Below are 26,648 nucleotides of genomic sequence, written 5' to 3'. Positions count from 1 at the left end.
CTAAATTAAATTAAAAAAAAAAAAAAGTTGACTTCTTTAAATTGTATGGTAGATTTTACTTCGGTTTCACAATCCAGATGTATGAAAGTGCGCTTACCCTGGTTCAAAACTTCAAAGCTATAACTATATGTGTTGTATATATCATGCGCTATATATTACTCAGTGGTATATATAGAAAAAAGCCTCATTACAAGAAGTGATGAAAATGAGGCCACGTTCACGTGTATTGTGACAGCGGCACTAAGGAGATTTGTTAGTATATCTACTTGTCAATGTAGGACTGAATCCATACTGTAAGTTCCCTTTGTGTATGTTTTTATATTTATTATAATTATAAAAATAATTCTTCTCCTGGTAGAATAATGTATGTTTAATTTACAGAGCACATTTATTTTATATTAGACTATTAGTTTAGTTTTTATCGAAAAGTCAATGTTCGTTGTCGCAGTGTTGACTCCAATTTATATATACTGTAAATGGTAACCTTCCAGTTGCAGAAAGGACACATGGAGCCATGTGCAGCATAATACACTGTTAATGGAAGCGAGGGAGCGAGAATCTATGAGCAATCAATTGGGATCGCCCAGAGGATTTAACATGGAACAGAGGGCAGCCACCTCCGGGGGTAGGGGACCTGCAGCTGACAGATTGGTTTTACCCCAGGCATAGTTAGATTACAGTCATGTGTACATAATCCTATACATAGCACAGAGTGTCAGCAAAACTGCAGGAAACCTGTGACTTTTTATAATTAGAAATAAAATGTCTTATTTTAGTTCTGTAGATGTAAGCTTTAGTGATCTGAAAAAACACACACTACACATAGAGATCTTATTGTGTTGCTTACTAAATTCATAACGTTACATTTCCTTTTCTATCTATATGGCTTATTAGGCTCCATTTACATCAGCATTGGGGTTTCCATTCGGGAGAGTCTGCTTGGAAACTCCCTGAACAGAAACCTATACGCATTAAAAATGCGGGTCCGTGTGGTTGCCACATAAACATGTGGAGAGAAAAGTACTGCAAGTTTTCTGAAGGTAACCACTTTTTAAAGGGATTCTATCATTGGCTCTAGTGATTTTTAACTAAGAATATATTTGCATAGCCTTTAGAAAGGCTATTCCAGACATATCTTTTGTTTGTTAATCCTCTCAGCCATTTTTGAATTAGCCCGCTTTTATTGATATGCTAATTAGCCACCACGGAGCACCAAAAGTTCACTGAGCACTGTGTGATATAAACAGGGGGTAGGTGAGAGTAGGGAAGGCGGCTGCTGCTGCTGACTCATCAGCCTTCCCTGCTCTCACCTACCCCCGTGTTTACACACAACACACGGTGCCCAGTGAACCTCTGATGCTCCGTGCTGGTTCATTAGCATATCAATAAAAGCGGGCTAATTCAAAAACGACTGAGATGATTAACAAACAAATAGTATGCCTGGAATAGCCTTTCTAAATGCTATGCAAATATATGCTTAGTTAAAAATCACTAGAGCCAATGATAGAATCCCTTTAATGTGTCCCCAAGTGGACTCTCTGAACGGAGACCCAAACACTGATGTGAACAGGAACAAACTGATAAGGAGGGGTCCACTCACGGGACACTCATTGCTTGGAGTTAGTGAATGGAAATAGTTTGGTTGACATTCATGCTGCACACTGGTCCATGGGTTGTGTTTGTAGTGAATGGAGCTTCTGGTTGTGCTCTTTCTGCTGCCCAATGGTTTTTTGTATCCTGAAATCCCTTTAAAGTATATCAGAGCTCCCTAGTGTAATAGGCTGTGCACGTGTGTCAGCAGGATATTCAGGATAGCACTTCTAAAATGTTTATTAAATATGATTTACTACATTTTCCAAACCTCTTAGTCTCTTTGTGCAGTCCTGCTGTGTGTAATAATTATGTTTTGTTCTTTTTTACCTTTTTGTTTTGTGTCCCTTGATGTGTTCATTACAAGTGAGATTGTCTTTTACATTCATCATTTGGCTGTCACATATTCCGTGTCCTTGTCAGTCTTGATTAAAATGACAGACCAGAAAACTCTCTTATGGTAATTTCAATCAGCCGGTATTCTTCTCCGCTCACACTGTATTCTTCTCAGCATTGTCTGAAATCTTAGACAAAATAAAAGGAAATTATGTTTTCGGTATCAGTGGGAACCCCAAGGACAGAATGGAATTTTTTTCAGACTGGCAAATCCTATTATTTTTAACACTTAAAGGGAATCTATCACTACCCCCTGAGCATATTCAGCTGCCACCACTGTTACAGAGCACATTAAAGAGATTAACAACATATCCTTATTATGTATGTCACTTTTGTAGATGTGGAGAAGGACAACAGAGAAAAGGTGCCTCCACACGGAGTTTATGCTCCGTGTATTCTGTCTACGCTCCGTGTATTCTTTCCATTTTACACGTGTAAAAATACACATGCAAAATGTAGCTAGCCATTGAGTTCAATGGCTTGTTCGTATAACGTGCGTTATACGAACAAGCCATTGAACTCAATGGCTAACTACATTTTACATGTTTATTTCGGGGGGGAAGACCTTTCGATGTAAGGAGGAAGGCTGTATGTTACGCTGCCCTCGTTTAGGGCAGCATGATTCTGCTGACAGGTTCCTTGTAATAATATGACTAAAAGGACCAAAGAGCAAAGTCTTCCAGCACCCGGGATCCAGTAAATGCATAAACTCTATATGCAGTATTATGATGCAAATGATTTAGAAACAGAATTTAACATGTATCCCAATAGCATCCAGGATTCAGTAGAGGTTCCCGCACATTTCTGATCATGCTACAATACAATTTATAAAATTCAGAAAAGTTTTAAAAAGAATCCAAAATTCATCCGTGTTCTATAAGGTTTTCTGTATCCTAGCACACTGCATTGCAGACATATTGAAGTGGTTATGAATATAAAAACCTGTATTTCTGGATGACTGCCAGTCATCTCATAAGGGAATCTGCACCAACACTCCAGACCTGACCTGTTCATTGCTGAAGTTTATAACACTTCAAATTATAGCAGAATATGGTGTAGTTCAGCTGTTCCTCCTGATCTGTTCCTGGGGAATAATAGGGTGTTGCTTGCCAAAGCAGCTAATATGAACTTGCCTTCTCCATTAACCATTCCACATAGTTTAATGGGATCCCCATCAGGTTCTTTCACATGGCATTCTAGAAGATGTTATAGTACTTCAAGGGAGTCTGTCAGGACCAAAATGCCTCCCAAACCAATGATTGTGTCGTCTCCCTTGTCAAATTTGCCTACAGATGAAAATGCTTTGACTCTCTTTAGAAATCGGTGCCCAATGTCTCCTCTTCAACTGTGATTGACATTTTAAGCCTCTGTCTGAATCACCACTGTCTGTAGGCAAATCTGCTAAATCGGGACCCGCCGCTGTTGCGTTTGCAAACTGATTTGCATAGTCATGAAAAAATGGATAGTAATCTGTCTGTTTTGGCAATCTGTTTTTCCCTCTGCGCATGCAGGAACAATTCATTCACATTGTCAGACTCCGTCCCCAACTCCATTTTAAATAGGCCTGCAAGCGATTTCAGTATTAAATTGAAGGAAACCTGGCAGATCCCCATTATAGTCTATGGGGTCTGGGGTTTTCCGCATGTAACTACTATTTAAGCGGATAGGGTTTCCGTTTTTTGGTATCCCAAGCGGAACTGAAGAACGGAAACCATAAAACTAGTGTAATCTTTCTAAAAAGACAGACTTGTGTATGCGCTTTGTAACCATTTGGAATCCTTTGTGGACCACTCAGTTTGTTTATTTTTTTCAAATTGTTTGGCAGTAGACGGATACCAGGCACAAGTGTGAACCTAACAGAAGATTGCTACCTTAATGAAATTCCCCTGTGCTACCTTAAAAAAATTCCTCCTCTGCTATATTATAATACAGTAGGCAGCTAGGGAAGAATGTACATGTACAGGTGGTCTGAAGAATGGAAGTCCTTCCATGTATTCATACCCTCCATGGAGAATGATCCAGAAGAACATAAAGGCACCCACATACAGGGTTAATACTTAGAGATCAAAGAAGACTCTGATTGCAGTCATTGCTGTCAGGTCTCCACTGTGCAACGTCAGAGACCCAATGGTTAAAGTGTCCGCTCAGCTTCTAAACAGACGCAAGTGGTTGTTTTTGCATCATATGTATGTTACTATTGGTGGACTTTATTTGGGGGGCACCATTTGATTATTCACCTCAGGCACAAATAGGCTAAATGCCCCCCTGTCTATGATACTGCCACTGCTAGAGATGAGACTCAGCCACAACAAGGCCCCTCATATGAATATGAAACTGGTCATATTGTGCAACCAATTGTAACAGTCTCCCATTGACTTACAATAAAGACACCCTAAAAAATGGCTTCAATGGTATCCAGTTGTAAGCCTGCTAGAAAAAACATTGCCAGCACATGTCTGCCCATTAGAAATCTATTGAAATGTCTAATGTAGAACAGAAACATATAATGTGATAAAATAATCATGTTTTTATGCATTATTGAATTTGATATAAGATGCAAGCAAATAGCGAAAACAGAAAGAAGTGCGAGTATTAGAGTGTGTACAAGTGCCAGTGAGTACCTTGTATTGGATAGCCTGCTATTTTAGGATGGGTATTAATCACTTTGCTCTGAAGAATTTACAGTCTAGAAAGCAAACTGATGAAAGTCACAGGTCTAAGTTCCACGCTGAGGGATCATTAATTGCTTCAAGTGACTTGCAGGCGCGAGGAGCTTCTACTTCATTGGGTAGATTCCAACTGATAAATCAAACGTAGCAAGCAGAACGGGCAAATAAATGAGAACACATTGGCAAAAACTTCAGAGTAATTTAAGAAAAAAAATCACGGCATGTTCTATTATGCTGTGCCTATTATTTTGCATAACAGGCAACAGACACTTACAGAGGACCTGTTTCCAGGTCAGAAAAGTCCAATGACTAGTGCACGCTTCTAGTAGACGCTGTCACCCTGAGCATTTTGAAGTTTGTTCTATTGAAATCCATTGAGCCATTCCACAGATATATGCCCTTGTTGAAGCAAAGTAGAGTATACTAGCTAAGTGGGCGGCAATACTGCATGGTATATAGCACACTGAGACTCCAGCCCAGAAAAAACACAGTATTACCACCCACTTGGTTAGTATACCGTAATTCGCATTAACACTAAAAGAGCTTATATCTTTGGAATGGATGAACAGATTTGGATAAATAACACTCCAAAATGTTCAGAGTATCAACTAAAGGAAGAGGTATGTCATTGGGGTTTTCAGATGTGTTAACAGATCTTCTTTGAAGTGGTTGTTTTAGGGGATTAGTAAAATTGGAGGGAAATTGGTGTAAAATACAAAATAATCATTATTTGTTGAATCACCCACCTTCATCTGCAAAATGCTACCAACAAATTTAGTCAGCACTGCCTCTGAGGAAGTCCTAGGTTTGAAACCAGCCAAGGACAACTTCTACAAGGAGTTAGTATGTTCTCCCTGTGTTTGTGGTCTTTCTCTGGTTTCCTCCTACACTCCAAAGACATTCTGACAATGTCTGTAAAGTGGTGCGGAATATGATGGTGCTATTCAGTATAAGCAAACAAAATAAATAACTGCCATATAATACTGTCTGTGAACCACTGTGGAGCGCAATGTACTGTCTAGGCACCACTATGGGGCAGACTGTGCTTTCTGGCGGTCTCTTTACTATTTATATCACACAGTATCTGTTTTATAGCAGACATGTGATATTAGTACAGGCTGCAATAATATTGCACTATCACTATAAAACAGATCCTGTGCAAGGTAAATAGTGAATATTGATAGTTCAAAAGTGCCAAATGCAGAGACTATTACCTTTCACTACGAAGTTGTTTGTATCCTTGAAAGCAAGTCTGTGACTGTCCACAATTGTGGATCCGCACGGTATTAAGGTTAAAATGCCATGTTGGCACATTGCAATAATTTATTGGGTTTTGGGTTGCAGTTTGGGCACTTCGTCTCTAAAAGGTTCGCCATCACTGCTGTAGTTAAAACCAGCCTTGTGTAGATGGGTGGTGTGCATGACCAAAAGCACTGGAAGCAGTACCATATAGCCCTCATGTCTGAGGGGTCCAAAAGGTTCTCTGCTATAAATCACACCAGTATAATGAATAAATGTAATGTGTTAGGACCTTGATACAAGTTTTACTCAGGAGCTTCAAGTTACATCTCTGCAAAGGACGTTCTGACATTTTAGACCATTTCAGAAAAAGAAAGGCACTGAGGGAATATGTGATGGAATCCAGAATGTGCCTAAATGCTTTTAAATATGATAACCCATGTTTCCATTTGAACTTATGACCTACAAAATCTAAATTTAAAGCACTATAATCTCCGTGCACCTTCTTCCACCTATACAATGTCTCCTGGCTGGCACATTTTCCCTGTAGCTCTGGCTGACTTTCAAATTTCACAGCGCAGATTACTTGAGTTGGATTTGACCTCTACAAGTCTCTATGACAATTCTTGCAAGATAGACACCTTTCCTTGTGTCTGCCATATTTCTTCATGACATACCCCTTAATTAAAATGCGGATTTATGCCGCTACTTCCAGAATGAGCCAAAATGTAAGCCTTTATCACAGTAATGTCCTTTTTTTGTCAAAATTTAAGAAATATATGTTCGGTTGACTCGCTGTCTTCTAGGATTATGGATTTCAGTATATGCCATCAATTAAATGAGTGGGAATTACAGTCTGTAAATGATATGTATATAAGGGTTTCAACAGGCGATCATTAAAAAATATATTTTAATAAAGGAATCAAGAACAAAATAGACTAGTATTACCCTGCGGTAATTTGGGTAGGATGTTAGTGCTATTAATTGAGCATGACCTGGTTAGTAAAATCCTGGTTATATTGTACAGAGGTCTTCTGGAGCTGTCGCATCATCATGGCCCATTAGATGTTGTTGGCCTGTCCTGGCCTTGTCAATGTGTAGATCCTGAAAAACCACTTTAGTGATGAGCAGAGTCTGCACCATTAAAATAGTGATTTTTGCCTTGTTCTGGATCAGAGGTTCCCAAACTTTTTTTTTTCTCGTAGACCACTTTCAAAATTTTACTGTTTCAGTGGACCCACTACTGCTACATTGCTACCATATTCCCAAAACTCGTCAAAAAATGTGAAGATTAGATCTAACGTAGACCCCCGTCGAGTCTCCCGTGGACCCATAGGGGTTCACCTGGGCCACTTTGGAAATCACTGCTCTGGATCAACCTTGGTTTCTAAATAGAAAATGGTTGAACTTGTTGGACGTAGGTATTTTTCAACCATTATATAAAAGCTTCTGAAACTACATTTAAGACCATAGTTGCTCTTGAATTACAAGTTCACACTTCAGCGCCAATAGAAACGTAGTAGAGTCTTAACCGAGAGAGTGTACAAGCCAGTGAATAAGACTCTAGCAGTCAGTGGACAGACAAAAGGTAGAACTAGAAGGAGGAAAATTCTGCAGATTTACTGGCATCAAATATGGAAGAACATCATGTATGAATGTAAGGTGGATCTATTTGATTAGGATGTTGAGGTTCTGTACCATCAAAGTGGTCGTTTTTAAGGTTCGGTACTAGAGCATCAGATAAATGGCAGAAAAGCAGGTTGTTTCCTCCTCACATCCAGCCAGGAGGCCTGTCTAACCCTGACCTTCACCAAGCGTACACTGCATGCAGTTTTTGGGAAGCACCCCACAGGTATTTCATTATTGTAACCTCCTTTAACCACATCTCTCCCTAGAACTGCATAGCACTGTTTTAATAACTCTGTGACAGCGGTGAAAAGGGTTAAACAAATTTCTAATGACTTCTTGCATATGCTATAAAAAATTCCAATGTCACAGAACTAATTGGACGGTGCTTAGGCCCTTCTACTGTGTGTCCATTTTTCTTGTCAAAAAAGTTGACAAGTGTACAGAGATTACCTGGTCCTGCTGTGTCCAAACAGCTAGAAGAAACAGCCCGAGGCTTATTATGGAGATTTACCTGTGGGTAGCACATTTGGCACCTAATAGCAGTGAGGCTGGAGGTTGATGGATGTCAATTAGATGGCAGGAGAGGCTCCGAAAAGCTCTACCCCCTATAGTGACCAGGCACATAGCAATGTGACCCCATTGCCCTGCAGATATGTACAGCCTGAAGTCAGTAAAGCAAGCACTCTGACCCTTTTCTCATTTCCAGTCTTTTACAGCACATGTATTAGGTAATGGGAAGTGTACGAATCAGGATTTATATGTTCAGCATCATTCATACTTGGGTATATCGGCTTTGTAGTCTGTCTATATGGTAGATGCAGAGCTTAGGTTATTTTATGAAGGTGTTCACACATCTTATAATTTGCACATACCTTATATTCTTTCAGTACACTACATCTTTCATCATATGTTGTGCTTTGTATTCCCCATATAAGACTGCTTAAGACTTTATACATGGAAGTATCACAACTTCAAATATAGTTTAGAAACTCAAAGGAACACTAACTTAGAAACTTCGGGCAAAAAAATAAACTCCCCACACTGTCAAGCTTCACACTTGTGAGGACCCGAACAACAGGGAGCTCCCTGCTAATACAGTGGCTATCTGTGGACCCCATATACGTTGGGTTTCCACCATTTTTATATTATAACTGTTAGAGGGAAGAATCCTCCATGCCGCACAGTATCTCTCCACCTGTTATTGTCAGACTCCCAACACAGATATGAACCTAGCCTCACTCTGTAGGATTTTTTGCATGTCCCCTGGAAGTTTTGTTTTTTTTTTTTAAAAAAAAAAGACTTTTTCAAGAACACAGGTGCAAACCTGATCTCTTCCATTTTGAGCTGGCTTCCAGAAGAATGGGAGGTGCATTGCAATGTAATAGTGCTAAGGCCACCATGCTGCACACTGCCATTCTTTGCTTGTTCAGCAAGTTCTTCTGTGGGAGTGCACCAGATAACTAGCCTTAGCTCTCCATCTACATTAGTGAGCATTGGGCAGCCATGACTCTGGTGACCACTTTATAGGTTCTATGTATATCAGGAACTTTGGAGAAGCTTTTGACCCATCTGTCTAACCATCACACTTCAGCCCTTGTTATAGTTGATCACTTCCTTACACTTGCCCATTTTTCTGCTTCCAATATATTCTCTTCCTCATCTGATTTTTCACTTCTTGTCTAATATATTCCACCCCTTGATAAGTGTCACGGGATACTCAATGTTTCTCACTTCACCTGTAAATGGTTTTGTTGTTATGACTGATCAGTTATCTTTTCTATTGCAATAGGACAGAAAATAAGATCAAAGAAGATGAAACTATTCAGGGGGGAATTGCTGAGATGTTTGTAGATTTTCTGTTTTGTGTTTCTTCAGTATTTCTAGCTGCATAATGATAAAGAAATGGCAAAAATAAAAGGAACCTTCTCCATTGGGAATGAATTACATCTGTATTGTTTGTATGGATTTCGGATCATACAACATCTAGTTGAATGCAAATCCAGCCCAGGACAATCCATCCATTCTATTAACCTCAGTCACCAAGGATTTGGGGTTTAAAGAAGTTTCTGAAATAATAAAAACTGGCAGGAGAGAGAACGGCGTCATATAAAATGCAACCAAAAGGACTCAAACTAGAACAATGGTGAAAAAAATGGCTGAATAAAATGATCTGAGCCTCCGTGTACCTTTCCCATGGGTACTATGCACGCCGGTCCAAATGTGTCATATGTTTACATCTGAAATAAGAACGTTCTCTAACCACTAGTGTTTGCTTTGAAGATCATATCAAAAATTTCTCAAGCTGGGTATTGTTTATCAAAGTTAGGTCTAAATGGCTCCTGTAAGTAAAAACCCAGGAACCACATAGAAGCATTACAAATATAGTTGGTGATATTTCAGTATAATTTTCCTTAGTACCATTTAGTTATAGATAATAGGGTGTTCTGTGCTAGTCGCTGATGACCAAACCCATAAAGTGCCTTCAGTTCTGTTGTAACTAGTTTCCGAGTAGTTTTGCCGTCAAACCTTCAGATAAGCAGATGAGCACTGCCACAGCGCTCTACATCTGCTCTACAGCTCTATGCCACTATATGGAGACATAGGAAGTTGTTATCCTTCCTGCAGAATAATGGAGTCTGCATCTCCATCTACTCATTCACAGAAGAACTCTTCATGTTGTGCATTGGCTTCATGTTAGGAAGCCGAGTCAATGTTACGCAGCTTATCACACTGCTGTTTTATTGACTTGTATTTTGCAACTCTTTTTTTTTTTTTTTTTTTTTTTTTTTTTTTTATTGGTGACCTCTGGCTAGGTCACAAATAAGAGGCAGATGAGGGTCAAATACCAAGGACCCCTGCTGATCAGCTGATTAAAGGGGCGGCATCACTTGTATGAACACCATGATTGCTTCACTGTTTGTATCATGGACCTTCTTTTTCATAGCAGCCCCTTCAAACAGCTGATCAGCAGGGGTCCTGGGTGTCGAATCTCTGCTGATTTCTTATCGATGACCTATCCTGAGTTCTTCGAAAATGTTATCAATAAAAATGAGTCAGAAAACTTCTTAGGGTCTGTACATATCATGTTGTCTACTGGCATACTTTCTTTTGTTACTCTATTGAAAATCTTAGTATGTAATAGACACAACCAAAAAGTTTACTACAATTTACTTTTATCACAACAGGAGTCAATGGTCATCATGTCAAGGAATGCTCTGCAAGGGAACCTCAAATGTAGCCAAAGAAGAAATGTGAACAGTCTTAAAAGGAATCTGTTGAGGCAGAAAATTAGAAAAAAACCTAATCCCCGTACCATGTAGAAGTGATTATACAGTTTCCATATATGCCTCTGTATTTCAGCTTTTGAGCAAGGGCATGGCTTAGCGTCTTTTTGTTTTCATTGCCCCTTGTTCTTAGACTCCATTCTCAATAGATAGATGTCCTGTTCCATTGAATTTTCATTGATAAGAATAGCATAGTCAATAGATCAAGATTTGTTAGAACCTATTATCAGGGCTCGAATAGAAGCAATGATGATAATGTGAAGAGAGTCTTAAGTATTTGTTAATCTAATAAAAATTTAAAAAAAAAACATTAAAAAAAAAAATTAAAATGGGAATCTAGTCTAGTGTGTATGTGTGTAGATAGATAGATAGATATAAATATATATATATATATATATGTATGTATATGTACAAACACACAATGTGGATAGATGAATGTAATGAATCCTACATTAGTATTCTATCAAGATTGTAATTACGATAAGTCAATACAAGTGGACAGACTCAGCAGAGTAATTTTACATCTAAACAAGTCCTGAAACAGGATGATCTTCAGTTTAAGCCTGAGATACTCTACGGTTCGTCTTATTTTCTACCCAGGACACGTATGCATTATTACAGTTGAGAAAACCAGTATTATTGTGATCTGTAATTGACCCCGCCTGACTATAACAGAAGATTACTGTAGCAAATTGCAGCTGCAACGTACTGCTTAACAATTCTGAGACAATTTTCCGTTTATTTCTAACACTTACAGCAGTCTTGTCTTAGCTGGATGCCCTACTTGCGTGTAAAAATGAAAACTGCAGCTGAACTCCACGCGTCTCCTGTATTGTGGGATTCAGCGGGGGAGATACGTAAATTGGCAGTGTTGTGGAAAATTGTTTCCCTCCAGTACACTATTTAATAGCATAAAGTATCAGCTATAGACTTGTGAAAGTTAGGAATGTTTATGTCTTAGGATGTAAATGCTGCCCGCTCTTTGTTTCCTAGTAATATACCCTGAGTGGTTAAATCCCTTTGAATACGCTTGGCGGTAGATATCTCTTCCTTACAAATGTCCTTGATTTTAATGGAACTAAATTCTAGTGAAGGGCTCTTCTTAGAATCCACTTGCCAGGGTAACTAGCGTTAGTAACTATACTGTCGGCAAGTAACATAGTAACAGTTTTCACCCATTGATATTGGAACCATAATGCATGGTCAGGTAAAGGAATTGTCCATCAAGTTTAAGACTTTCCGGATCAATTATGTACCAGTCATTCTCATTATTATGCCCCAACGTTGGTGTCATTAGACAAGTATCTAGCTCTTTTTTTACCCATTACAATCTGTTGTAGAACAAACTATTTTTGACTACACCAGTTGTATTGCTGGCCATGCACATTCAACAAGTATCAACCAAGAGCTATTCCTTTCAACTCCCCCCAAATATCGGCATGCTTTGCCATGCATGTGTGTGTTTTCAATGTGGAGAAAATAGCAAGCTGCAACTAAGTACCCTGTGAGTACTAACAATCCAGTAAACTGAAATTCAATATGTCCAATCTCTTGTTCCGGCAATATCATTTACCATGAAAATGTTCTCACACCCGCATACATGACCTGGTGGCTTAGTGGCTGCCTTGCAATGCTAGGACCAACTGCAACATCTGCATGGAGTTTGTATGTTGTCTCTGGGTTTTTTTTCATTGGTTTCCTCCAGGTGTTCCCATTTGAACTCACACTCCAAAAATATACTGATGGGTAAATTGGCTTTGTGTAAAACAACTGAACCTTGGGGGGATGGGTACGAGAGCCTGTATGGCACCCACTAACTCCCCTACTCCACAACGCTCCCTGCTTGTTAATTCTATTGTGGCCATTACAAATGCTTATCATAGTTGGCTAGTTTTGCTGTTAAATGTATGAGCATCCTAAAAGAGTGATTCAAATTATTTCAAGTAACTTCTCCATCCACAGACTAGGTGTCCCGTTCCCCTATCTGAACAAAGTGCTAGGTTGAGCGTATATGCTGCTGCTCCGCTATTCATCCTCTGTGGGACTGCCAAATACAGCATTTGCACATACAGCTGAAAGCAGTGATCTTTGCTCACATTTAGTAAGCGAATCAGGGCAATGACATTGGAATCCCTACAGTGTTGAACCTAAATGAAGCCCAATCCATCTTTCAACCAATATCTGCCTGGTGGAGTCACTGAAATTGGTGTATATTTTCCAGTGCCAGGAAGCATCTAGATCTCTTGATTGGTGTGGGGTATAGGCGTCAGACCCCACCAATCAGATACTGATGACATATCCTTGGATAGGTCAACGGTATGAAAACCAGGGGGTACCAGGAAAACCCCTTTAAATGAAGATGCAGAACACAGGTTTGACAGAAATGTTATGAAAACTCTTCTTCAATGCTATCATGCACTTGGGAGTAAGAGGTTAATTGAGAACCCCTCTGTGGTGATCATGGAGGCCTCAGCAGCAATACAAGTAACAGAAAGCATTGTTATAATATAATGTATGTCATGTGGGATCTCAGTGTGTATCCTAAGCATACATCCTAACACCCTTTTCACTTCTTAGGATTGTAATATTAAATAGTGCCTAGGCTCCCGCAGACCTTTCCTAAAGATTCTTTCCATCTTAAAGTCCTTATTGTTGACATGGCAGAAGACACAACCTAGTCTGACTTGGAATAGAAGTTTTTCTCTTTGGCTATACCTTATATTGTAGGTTTATCATGTTTCAATTAGCTGGAAGCATATATGGCTGATGGTAAATGATGTATGTAACAAGCACTCCTTGTAAAGAAGGTTCCCACCCAGGAGCTGAATGAATGTTATTCATAGGGAATGCAGTGTGTGTTTTTCTAGATTTATAGCCTGCTTTACTGTCTGCAAGCTGAATTACCAAGTCTGTGACTAAATACATTTTATCAAGGTTTTCACAAGGAGAATATGTAATTCTGGATTATGAGCAGGATGCATTAAACTTTTCCAATAGCAATATGATTGTGAAAAGGAGACCACAGACCAGCCCAGCTATTGTCTATCTATTGTCTAGCTGTATTCATCAAGTGGCTTATTGTTTTCATGTGCTCTAGTAAGATAACCAGTGGTCTGGACCTGACCTGCAGCCTAGACTAAGCACATATGATGTAGGATTATTCTGCATGCAATATAGCTCAAGAATCGACCTGCTGCTTGTGTAGCCTTCTTCAGTCCCTTACCTAGATGCTCTCGGTTTCTATAGGTAATATTTGATAGAAACTACTCCTGCGAAATATATAAAAAGAATAAGTCCACACACATAGGGATTAATTTTTATTTTTTCTTTAATGTAGATTGTGAGCCCCACATAGAGCTCACAATGTACATTTTTTCCCTATCAGTATGTCTTTGGAATATGGGATGGAAATCCATGCAAACACGGGGAGAACATACAAATTCCTCGCAGATGGTTTTTTGCCCTTAGAGGGATTTGAACACCAGGACTCCAGCGCTACAAGGCTGCAGTGCTAACCACTGAGCCACCGTGTGGCCCCTCATAGGGATTAATTTTTGATTAAGTAAAAATGTTTCAGAAAAATATTAGTTCATGTAAGCGCATTGACCTACACAATTGCAACATAGTACAGAACGGACCTGCATCCCAATGGCACCCTGGACACCAAGCGGAAGCTCAAGAGGTCTAAGCCCCACTTCTTGCATATACAGTAGCATATTCGCTAATGCCACTCCGTACTAATGTTAACAGATTTCAAGACTCTAAAATTAAAGAAATGGTTCGGGTGTAATTCTTATACCATGTTATGCCTAGTATACTACCTGGTGGGGTGGTACATCTTTGAATCCTAGTTTATACATGCCCTTCCAGGTTACCCTTACTCGTAAGGTGGGTTCCTTACAGTTAAGAGTATCCTGAAAGGGCATGTATAAACTAGGCATATGTTTATAGTGACACTTTGCCACTTTGTGAAATATAACAGTCTGTTTTTCTTTCTTTTACAGGTGGACCTTTCCAGTAATGCCGTTTTGCACCAAGTGAGACGGGATCAGGTCACAGACATTTGTCGGGCAAATAATGTGTCAAGCAGGAAACGTCGTATGTTGACTCCAAATGACTTGAAACATTTAGTGGTAGATGAATTCCATGAAATGATCTACTGCTATGTTCCAAAGGTGGCATGTACTAACTGGAAGAGAGTAATGATGGTCCTTACAGGAAGAGGTAAATATAGTGACCCAATGGAAATTCCAGCCAATGTAGCCCATGTCTCATCCAATCTGAAGACCCTCAACCAGTACAGCATACCAGAGATTAACCATCGCTTGAAAAATTTTATGAAGTTCCTGTTTGTCCGTGAACCGTTTGAGAGGCTAGTTTCAGCCTACAGAAACAAATTCACCCAGAAATACAACACCTCGTTCCACAAGCGCTACGGAACCAAAATAATAAGACGGCAACGTAAAAACGCCACACAAGAAGCTTTGCATAATGGCAACGATGTAAAGTTTGAGGAGTTTGTCGCTTATCTTATTGATCCACACACGCAAAGGGAAGAACCATTCAATGAGCACTGGCAAACTGTATTCTCGCTCTGCCACCCTTGCCATATTCATTACGATCTCATAGGAAAATACGAAACCTTAGAAGAGGACTCCAATTATGTCTTGCAGCTGGCAGGAGTGGGCAACTACTTAAAATTTCCCACCTTTCCGAAGTCTACCAGAACTACTGATGAAATGACAGCCGAATTTTTCCAGAACATCAGCTCAGAGCACCAAACACAACTATATGAAGTATATAAACTAGATTACTTAATGTTCAACTACTCCACTCCAGCCTACCTGAAACTAGAATGAGAGGATGTCTGTCTGTCTGGTGGTGCGAGCGAGCGTTGAGGGACACTTTGTAAATTAAAGGAAGGCAGAAGTGGGGTTGGGGAGGGCGAGGGTGTTTCATTTGTGCTGCGAGCGGTACAAGCATAATAACTTTAATACCTTCACAAGGACAGACAACTCGCTGGGTAGGGTAAGAGGAATCTAAGCTAGCCTGAAGTCACGCAAGCTACTATGCTGTTCTCAACTTCCATGGCGCCTTCATTCTGTATGTAAATTGTCTATAAATTATTTATAGTTATTTAAACTACGTCTCTTGGTCTGATCAAGTCTACTTTATATATAGATAAACCTTTATGTTTGGATACTATCTATATATAGAGATATTTGTGTGTATATACATATATATATATATATGTATATATGTACATAATCAAAGAGCCAAATATGAAGTCACTAACTTTCATTGTCGCCCTGTTTAGTAAATAACTTGCCCATGTCACCTGAATGATGTGACCTTTTGTAAAAGCTGAAACCCAGTGCTGTTAGGTTTTCTACTCAAGAATATATAGAGATATCTTTTATTTTGAATAAAGGAAGAGGTATTACATTAGTTCAGACATACTGTGAATAATATGATAACATTTCAGTGTTGTGTATAGGCACAAGTCTTTCCTCTTCCCTTTGTTACCCTATGCCAGACCCCGATGCCTCGGCTTTATTGGTAAATCCATGCTTAGCTCTGGAAAAGGCTGGAATCACAGTGAGCTGTATAGTACTGTAACCTCATCCATTTAGTGTTAACACGTTGGTGGTCCATTAGGATTTATACATCAACTTTTAGTTGGTTCCGGCTCCGATATTATGCAAAATGTCATTATTTTAAGTGCAATTTCTTTTTCAGGTGCTGCACACAGCTATAGAGCTTTACCCATGATATATATTGTGCCATCGTAATAGATGATAATCTCATTTATTTGGAACACGTTCTGGGGCATAAAGAATTATTCTATAACGGAGTCTGGTCTATGACGGAAATACAATAGTGCTCAATGTATTCAGTTACCTTGTACATCGTCCCTTTTGCAGAACTTTTTCTGTTCTTGTGCTTGATTTGTTACTGTATATTTCTGGAATATTTCTCCTATTTTTGGTTGTTAAGCACATCGCTCATTTTAGTAAAATGTTGTATGGAGTATAAATATTAGCATCATAAAGGAAGAATTTCCATCCAGTCTCTGTTTTTGTGTTTGGAGAGAATATATGGTATTGCATAGACAAGGCCACTCTTCACTGAACATCTTCTGGTATTTTCTTAGCCTCTTTTGATGTGATCTGGACTTTTATGTCTCCTTATGGGCAAATGAGGAATTTAGCAGGTTGGTGACTTCACCAATAGAATTTCGCCTATGCGACTATGAAAAGTGCTAACGTACAAGTGGTCTTTTGTATTTGCTTATTTAGTTATGCATAGAAGATCAAGCTACGTAAGCCAATCTGGTTTTATGTTGTCCTACAATTGTTGGCTTGCCATAACACTTAGGTCAGAAATCCAGTTCAGTTTCCTTTATATTACAAGTAAATTGTACTGGTTGCAGAACAGATAAGTCTACAATGGGAGTGATCAAGGCACAGCACTGCCTCAAGATGAGCCTTAAGATAAACCTAGCAATTCTTTCTTCTTGTGTTGGCAGTCCATATAGAGAGACGGCCGGAACTTCTGTCCCGTCAGGCTTTTTACTTTGTCTTCCTGCTGGTCAGTAAATGCTTAAGTCTTTGCTTCTTCATATCCCTAATGTGTTTCATATGCCTAGGTCACTAACAGAAACATTGTCGTGCTATAGATGATAATGACCCATTGATACTGTCGTGTGCTCCTTCTCCGATCACAATGTACTCTTGTCTTTTTGTACAGAATGTTCTTTAAACTTTGTCCCTGCTTCAGGTCCGTGCATCACTTTGCAGAGCAATGTTTTGCATGCACCTCAAGCTGTAAATGGTTAAAATAAAACTGTAATTTACTGGAATGGCCAAAAGATAATTTATTAATGATGTATTAAATTGTACAAATTATTGAACAAAATAAATTCAATACTTCTGCAGTGATCTACATATGTGGTCATTTATAACACACAAGCATGGGGCAGCCCTAAGAAAGGACATCAAGGATAATCTATGCTTTCCTCTGTTTTATTATATGAGGGACTAGACCCTTTGTATGATCAATACACCTTATTATCAGGCAGGCAATGCAGTAGATAGATGGGATCTTCTATATGAAGTAGTAATTTGGGGGAATTGAGCCAAAAATACAGGCCCTGGTATCATCTAAATTTTTGTATTAATATTTAGAAAACAGGCCGTTAACATGTCAGATCAAAACCCATTAGCTAAAATTTGGTGGGACTGTATCACAAAAAGTAACAATATGGCACATGCACAAGGTAAGTCTGAAATATACAGTCTGTCTGGCTATCGAACAATACCATTGGCATAATAACAGAAAAAACAGACATTTTGGAAACCCTGATATCATGAAATGATAAAAATAGACAAGTGATAGAAGTGACAATTCTTTATACTACATCCCTCCTCTGTTTTGGACAACATAATCTGTCCTTTAGTAATGTCTTGGCTTTACTTCATGCAAGCTCTAAGATTTCTTTCAAGTGTGCCCATTACTCAGAAGAGGGCTGAGAACATCCTAATGGATAAGGCTTCAGGTTAATGCAAAACCATTGGTAAGTTATTCTTATTACTGTAGACGCAGGATATCTCTGGATCCTGAAGGAGACTTCCATCATATTTCCACACTGTCGTTTATAAGCAATCTCATTTTCTAGTGTCTAGAATCTCAAGACATTGTAACTAGAGATGAGCGAACAGTGTTCTATCGAACACATGTTCGATCGGATATCAGGGTGTTCGCCATGTTCGAATCGAATCGAACACCACGTGGTAAAGTGCGCCAAAATTCGATTCCCCTCCCACCTTCCCTGGCGCCTTTTTTGCACCAATAACAGCGCAGGGGAGGTGGGACAGGAACTACGACACTGGGGGCATTGAAAAAAATTGGAAAAAGTCATTGGCTGCCGAAATCAGGTGACCTCCATTTTAGACGAATAGTGGATTTCAAATCCGGGTCATATGAGAATGTGAACTTTGTGACTATGAGACAGGGATAGCTGTACAGGCAGGGATAGCTAGGGATAACCTTTATTTAGGGGGGAATGTTATTAAAAATAACTTTTTGGGGCTCTATCGGGTGTGTAATTGTGATTTTTGTGAGATAAACTTTTTCCCATAGGGATGCATTGGCCAGCGCTGATTGGCCGAATTCCGTACTCTGGCCAATCAGTGCTGGCCAATGCATTCTATTAGCTTGATGAAGCAGAGTGTGCACAAGGGTTCAAGCGCACCCTCGGCTCTGATGTAGCAGAGCCGAGGCTGCACAAGGGTTCAAGCGCACCCTCGGCTCTGATGTAGGAGAGCCGAGGGTGCACTTGAACCCTTGTGCACCCTCAGCTCTGCTACATCAGAGCCGAGGGTGCGCTTGAACCCTTGTGCACACTCTGCTTCATCAAGCTAATAGAATGCATTGGCCAGCGCTGATTGGCCAATGTATTCTATTAGCCTGATGAAGTAGAGCTGAATGTGTGTGCTAAGCACACACATTCAGCTCTACTTCATCGGGCTAATAGAATGCATTGGCCAGCGCTGATTGGCCAGAGTACGGAACTCGACCAATCAGCGCTGGCTCTGCTGGAGGAGGCGGAGTCTAAGATCGCTCCACACCAGTCTCCATTCAGGTCCGACCTTAGACTCCGCCTCCTCCGGCAGAGCCAGCGCTGATTGGCCGAAGGCTGGCCAATGCATTCCTATGCGAATGCAGAGACTTAGCAGTGCTGAGTCAGTTTTGCTCAACTACACATCTGATGCACACTCGGCACTGCTACATCAGATGTAGCAATCTGATGTAGCAGAGCCGAGGGTGCACTAGAACCCCTGTGCAAACTCAGTTCACGCTAATAGAATGCATTGGCCAGCGCTGATTGGCCAATGCATTCTATTAGCCCGATGAAGTAGAGCTGAATGTGTGTGCTAAGCACACACATTCAGCACTGCTTCATCACGCCAATACAATGCATTAGCCAGTGCTGATTGGCCAGAGTACGGAATTCGGCCAATCAGCGCTGGCTCTGCTGGAGGAGGCGGAGTCTAAGGTCGGACCTGAATGGAGACTGGTGTGGAGCGATCTTAGACTCCGCCTCCTCCAGCAGAGCCAGCGCTGATTGGTCGAGTTCCGTACTCTGGCCAATCAGCGCTGGCCAATGCATTCTATTAGCCCGATGAAGTAGAGCTGAATGTGTGTGCTTAGCACACACATTCAGCTCTACTTCATCAGGCTAATAGAATACATTGGCCAATCAGCGCTGGCCAATGCATTCTATTAGCTTGATGAAGCAGAGTGTGCACAAGGGTTCAAGCGCACCCTCGGCTCTGATGTAGCAGAGCTGAGGGTGCACAAGGGTTCAAGTGCACCCTCGGCTCTCCTACATCAGAGCCGAGGGTGCGCTTGAACCCTTGTGCAGCCTCGGCTCTGCTACATCAGAGCCGAGGGTGCGCTTGAACCCTTGTGCAGCCTCGGCTCTGCTACATCAGAGCCGAGGGTGCGCTTGAACCCTTGTGCACACTCTGCTTCATCAAGCTAATAGAATGCATTGGCCAGCACTGATTGGCCAGAGTACGGAATTCGGCCAATCAGCGCTGGCCAATGCATTCTATTAGCCCGATGAAGTAGAGCTGAATGTGTGTGCTAAGCACACACATTCAGCACTGCTTCATCACGCCAATACAATGCATTAGCCAGTGCTGATTGGCCAGAGTACGGAATTCGGCCAATCAGCGCTGGCTCTGCTGGAGGAGGCGGAGTCTAAGATCGCTCCACACCAGTCTCCATTCAGGTCCGACCTTAGACTCCGCCTCCTCCAGCAGAGCCAGCGCTGATTGGCCGAATTCCGTACTCTGGCCAATCAGCACTGGCTAATGCATTGTATTGGCTTGATGAAGCAGTGCTGAATGTGTGTGCTTAGCACACACATTCAGCTCTACTTCATCGGGCTAATAGAATGCATTGGCCAGCGCTGATTGGCCGAATTCCGTACTCTGGCCAATCAGCACTGGCTAATGCATTGTATTGGCTTGATGAAGCAGTGCTGAATGTGTGTGCTTAGCACACACATTCAGCTCTACTTCATCGGGCTAATAGAATGCATTGGCCAATCAGCGCTGGCCAATGCATTCTATTAGCGTGAACTGAGTTTGCACAGGGGTTCTAGTGCACCCTCGGCTCTGCTACATCAGATTGCTACATCTGATGTAGCAGTGCCGAGTGTGCATCAGATGTGTAGTTGAGCAAAACTGACTGTCACGGGATGGTTAGAGTCTATACTATAGGCAATGTGTAATATATATTTCATGTGGAATGTATTCTCTAACCTGTTGTAAACATCAATGTGTAGTTGGCTGATTAGGGTCTAGTGTGTTAGCACATTGTATGCAAATACCTCTAACTAGTGAGGACCAGTGAGGACAATGGGTGGAGATAATCTGATCAGTGTCTCCAAGAAGATGTTGGACGGTGCATTGTCCACAGGAGACAGGGAGTCTGCTCTCCTTGGCATAGGTGAGGGGGGAAGGATCTGTGACTCAGCCCTCCCCACCCACAGATAGAGGAAGTAACAGTTTAGTATATAGTATATAGCTAGCAGTTAGTATGTGTTAGCCGGCCTGTGCACAGCTCTGTAGAGAGCCAGAATTTAGTTACAGGACCAAGGAACCAAAGTTATCATTGGATTGTGACTTCTGTGGACTTATTGTTATTACGGTTGATGTGACCGCCGCCGGCTACTAACTTTGTGGATTACAATAAATTGCTGTTGTCTCCCGACCTCTTGCGTCCGTGTTGATTCAAAAGACCTTCCGGAGGAAGACGTATACCTTTGCTCCGTGACAACTGGTTGGCAGTGGTGGGATCAACAGCGGACAGCGAGATGGACTACAGCAGCTCAGCGATTAATGGAGCCACAACCTCAGAATACAGGAACTGGACTATGGCAAGTCTACAAGTAAGGGCCCGGGAACTAAACCTGAGTTACCAGGGAAGAACGAAAGAGCAACTGATCGAGGCACTGGAGGAGATGACCCTGCAAAGCGACCATGAGGAGGGCTGCCCCCAGGAGACTGGAGAGATACAGGAGTGGCAGGTACAGACCCAAAAGAGCAGATGGGTTGTTTTGTATGAGGAGGAATTGGCAGTGCTGGGGCTAGAAGCAACTGCAGAGCAAAGGAGTAGAGCATTACAGAGGGCTCAGGAAACGGAGAAGGAGGAACAGAGAATGGCGCATGAAAAGGAAAGAATGGCGCATGAAATGCGAATGGCTGAGATAACTATGAGGAATTATAATCAAACGTCGACCCCCAGCCCAACAGTGAGAGAACCACCATATGTCTCCCATAAACACTTCAAGACCTTTGAGGAAGCGGCTGGGGATGTTGATGGATATTTTCAGGACTTCGAACACCAGTGCCACCTGATGGAAGTCCCAGAGAAGGATTGGGTCCGGTATCTGGTGGGGCACCTACGAGATGGGGCTGCGGAAGCTCTCAGAGCCATGGACCCTAGTGATCAGCGGGACTATGAGGCCATTAAAAGAGCGGTGCAGAAGTATTATGCAGTCACTCCAGAGACCTACCGAGTTCAGTTCCGCTCTTTGTCTTACAATGGGGGAAGCTCCTTCCACATGTTCGCCCACAAGTTGAAGCAAGCATGCAAGCGCTGGCTAGAAGGAGAGGAGGCTGTCACAGTCGATAAGATCCTCCAAGTCATACTTAAGGAACAGTTCTTTTCCCAGTGCCCCGCTGAGATCCGTGAGTGGGTGCTGGAACGGAACCCAGCCACAGTGGAGCAAGCTGCTTCCCTTGCAGATGAGGGCCTGACCATCAAGCCGCAGTGGAAGAGGTTGTTTGCAGAGGAGCGGAAAACTACCACAGTCCGCCAGACACCCTTCATCCAGCCACCCACCTTTCGTGCCCGGCCTCAGGATTACAATTCCCCCTCTACCCCTGCCCCAGCCCATCGGCCTCCAGCTATGAACAACCCTGTCCCTAGACAACGACCTACTGGAAGAATGCTAGAGCGCAGATGTTTTGGGTGCGGGCGGCCTGGACATTTGCAAGCTAGTTGCCCTGTTAACATGGGGGCACGGGCCACCGTGGCATCCCGGCCTATTCACTACCTGGGAACCACCCCTAGGACTGAAAGTTTGGCCCCATTTCCAGATGACTCCATGAATGACCCATCTGTTCCACCTCCAGGGGTCTATGGGATTCAGCCTTCCGCCACACATCCCGCAAACCTTCAGCGGAAGCACTTGCAGGAGGTCCTACTGGATGGCCGAACAGTTGTTGGATTCCGGGACTCGGGAGCTTTCCTAACGGTAGCGGACCCCCGAGTGGTTCGACCCGAGGCCCTAGAGGAGGGCCCTGGCCTTTCTATCGAGTTGGCAGGAGGTACTCGGAAACGTATTCCTAAAGCTACCGTGGAACTCGACTATGGTTATGGACCAAAACGATGCACAATTGGTGTGATGAGCGGGCTGCCGGCCGATGTTCTGTTAGGCAACGATGTTGGAAATCTACAGTGCCACTTTGTGGGAGCAGTGACCCGAAGCCAAGCTCAGAGAGACGCCAACATGGATCGACCGGATTTTTTGCCAGATGCCAGCCCTTCAACTCTACAACTTTACCATTCAGTACCGCCGAGGGAACCAACACCAGAACGCAGATGGGTTATCCCGGCAGGAGGAAATATGAGCTATAGAGACTGATGTGCATTCCCCAATTTACCTGTGTAGGCCAATTGTGTCATGCACATGTTTTGAGAGGGGGAGGGGTTGTCACGGGATGGTTAGAGTCTATACTATAGGCAATGTGTAATATATATTTCATGTGGAATGTATTCTCTAACCTGTTGTAAACATCAATGTGTAGTTGGCTGATTAGGGTCTAGTGTGTTAGCACATTGTATGCAAATACCTCTAACTAGTGAGGACCAGTGAGGACAATGGGTGGAGATAATCTGATCAGTGTCTCCAAGAAGATGTTGGACGGTGCATTGTCCACAGGAGACAGGGAGTCTGCTCTCCTTGGCATAGGTGAGGGGGGAAGGATCTGTGACTCAGCCCTCCCCACCCACAGATAGAGGAAGTAACAGTTTAGTATATAGTATATAGCTAGCAGTTAGTATGTGTTAGCCGGCCTGTGCACAGCTCTGTAGAGAGCCAGAATTTAGTTACAGGACCAAGGAACCAAAGTTATCATTGGATTGTGACTTCTGTGGACTTATTGTTATTACGGTTGATGTGACCGCCGCCGGCTACTAACTTTGTGGATTACAATAAATTGCTGTTGTCTCCCGACCTCTTGCGTCCGTGTTGATTCAAAAGACCTTCCGGAGGAAGACGTATACCTTCGCTCCGTGACACTGACTCAGCACTGCTAAGTCTGCATTCGCATAGGAATGCATTGGCCAGCCTTCGGCCAATCAGCGCTGGCTCTGCCGGAGGAGGCGGAGTCTAAGGTCGGACCTGAATGGAGACTGGTGTGGAGCGATCTTAGACTCCGCCTCCTCCAGCAGAGCCAGCGCTGATTGGTCGAGTTCCGTACTCTGGCCAATCAGCACTGGCCAATGCATTTCTATGGGGAAAAGTTAGCTTGCGAAAATCGCAAACTGACAGGGATTTCCATGAAATAAAGTGACTTTTATGCCCCCAGACATGCTTCCCCTGCTGTCCCAGTGTCATTCCAGGGTGTTGGTATCATTTCCTGGGGTGTCATAGTGGACTTGGTGACCCTCCAGACACGAATTTGGGTTTCCCCCTTAACGAGTTTATGTTCCCCATAGACTATAATGGGGTTCGAAACCCATTCGAACACTCGAACAGTGAGCGGCTGTTCGAATCGAATTTCGAACCTCGAACATTTTAGTGTTCGCTCATCTCTAATTGTAACACATTGTGCCTCTGGATCAGATATTTGCAAATGCTATGGTTTAGGATCTTAGAAGAAACCTCTCCAGATCCTTCACACATTAACTAAGCACAGAAGATATAATGGTTAGAGATGAGCTAACACTGTTCAATTGAATAGGTATTCGATCGAATATCAGGCCGTTCGAGGTATTCATTCCCAATCGAATACCACGATGCAAACGCACTAAAAATTCGTATCCCCTCCCACCTTCTCTGGCACTTTTTTTGCACCAATAACTGTGCAGGGGAGGTGGGACAGGAACTACGACAACAGAGGCATTGAAAAAAATTGAAAAAACCCATTGGCTGCCGAAAACATGTGACCTCTGATTTAAAAGAATAGCCAGCGCCATCTTCGTGGCATTTGCTGAGGGCTAGATAGGTATTAGCTTCTAGTAGGCAGGGAAAAACGGAAGAGAAACAACAGCTCTTTTCAAAGCTATATACTGCAGGGAGAGGAGTTGAGCTTTCCATGGACAGTGTGTCCACCAAAACAGGGATACAGAGCAATTAGTGGCTGCTATATACATTCAACCCAGCTTTTCAAGGGGTGTCCTCCCACAAAATAGCAGGAATACAGAGCAATTAGTGGCTGCTATATACGTTCAAACCCAGCTTTCCTCGGTGTATAGACCATAAAAAGGGCATTACTATACATCTAAAAATGCCCAAACACTGGAGCATTCGCCATCTCCTGTTGTTGTTGACCAGCAATTGGCCCTCAGTGACGACGATGACGAGACACAGTTGCCATCAGGGACTCTGCAGGTAAAAGGCTGAAGTCACCTGAAGGGCCTCAATCTCTGCTGGTAGCTCAGCTTAAAGGCCTGTAACTTAATTTGGAAAGGCTCGTGTTAAGGGCCAGAAAAGTGAATTTGGGAAGGTCTTACCACATCTCACACACACATCCACAATGACAGTTCAGGGTGGGTACTGTTGGATTTTCCTTTGCCTAGTCCATCTGTGGTTGTCATGGGCAACGTGATTTAAAGGGGTGCTTAATAATGTTTGTTTAGCGTCAAATTTGTGTTTCTGTCCATCCAATTGGGGAGGAAAGAAGGTTTCCAGGTATTTTCCCACTTTGATAGAGGTTTTTTGAGTGTGGAAAGTGTGTAATTGATAGGCTGTGATGGTGGGGTAATACAGTGACTTGGGCTTGTTAGATGCCCCCGGGCATGATTCCCCTGCTGTCCCAGTTGCATTCCAGAGGTGTTGTCCTCATTTGCTGAGGTGTCATAGTGGACTTGGTGACCCTCCTGAGTCGAGTTGTGGGTTCCCCTGAAACTAAGCATTTTTCCCCATAGACTATAATGGGGTTCGATATTCATTCAAATAGACGAATATTGCGCGGCTATTCAAATAACGTATATCGAATATTTTACTGTTCGTTCATCTCTAATCATGGTGACTTAATGTAACACTGTCACATTTTTTTATTCTCTGGCCAAATAGAAAGATACATGATGTACGAAGGAATTGCAGGGAAACCTAGTGATCTTTAGTAGCAATGGGAATCACAGGCAAAGTCACCAAGAAGCCTTAGAATAGAGGATAGGTTTTCATAGACCTAATTTCAAGTATAATTTTTAAGCTCTTTTTCCTGTATTTTACATTGATGGAGAATGTCTTCAGTGTATAAGTAAGGGTCTGGCCTTCATGACCATCAGATGGAAGATACGACAGCCCTTCCCCTACAGTATCCAGCACAGCAATATCCATACAAGCTGATCTTGATACTGCAGTTAAGCCATATTTATTATATTCAACTAAATGGACAAGGCAGGACCAGGCTGAGCCACTCTTATATTGACATCAATGGGTAGTGCAGTAAAGGGGGCATTCACAGTACCACTACCTCATTATATTTGGCATGCTGGGGTCTGTTTCAACCTTATTAATTGATGGTTTGTCCTA

At 42.1% G+C, this 26,648-nt stretch overlaps 1 protein-coding gene across 2 annotated transcripts in view; it reads left to right on the top strand.

Moving 5' to 3' along the window:
• Positions 1-15,746, top strand: part of CHST11 (carbohydrate sulfotransferase 11) — a 130,341-nt gene extending 114,595 nt beyond the window's left edge. For both annotated transcript variants that reach the window (XM_075274564.1, XM_075274563.1), the window contains exon 3: positions 14,812-15,746. In XM_075274564.1, coding sequence (XP_075130665.1) covers positions 14,812-15,666 — 855 coding nt within the window. In that variant the 3' untranslated portion in view covers positions 15,667-15,746. The remainder of the gene's footprint in view (positions 1-14,811) is intronic.
• The last annotated feature ends 10,902 nt before the right edge of the window (positions 15,747-26,648 follow it).

The sequence above is a fragment of the Leptodactylus fuscus genome, chromosome 5, assembly GCF_031893055.1.
Source record: "Leptodactylus fuscus isolate aLepFus1 chromosome 5, aLepFus1.hap2, whole genome shotgun sequence".
In the NCBI taxonomy this organism is placed as follows: domain Eukaryota; kingdom Metazoa; phylum Chordata; class Amphibia; order Anura; family Leptodactylidae; genus Leptodactylus; species Leptodactylus fuscus.
Note: the sequence above shows the minus strand (reverse complement) of the source record. Positions and strands in the feature narration are given on the sequence as shown.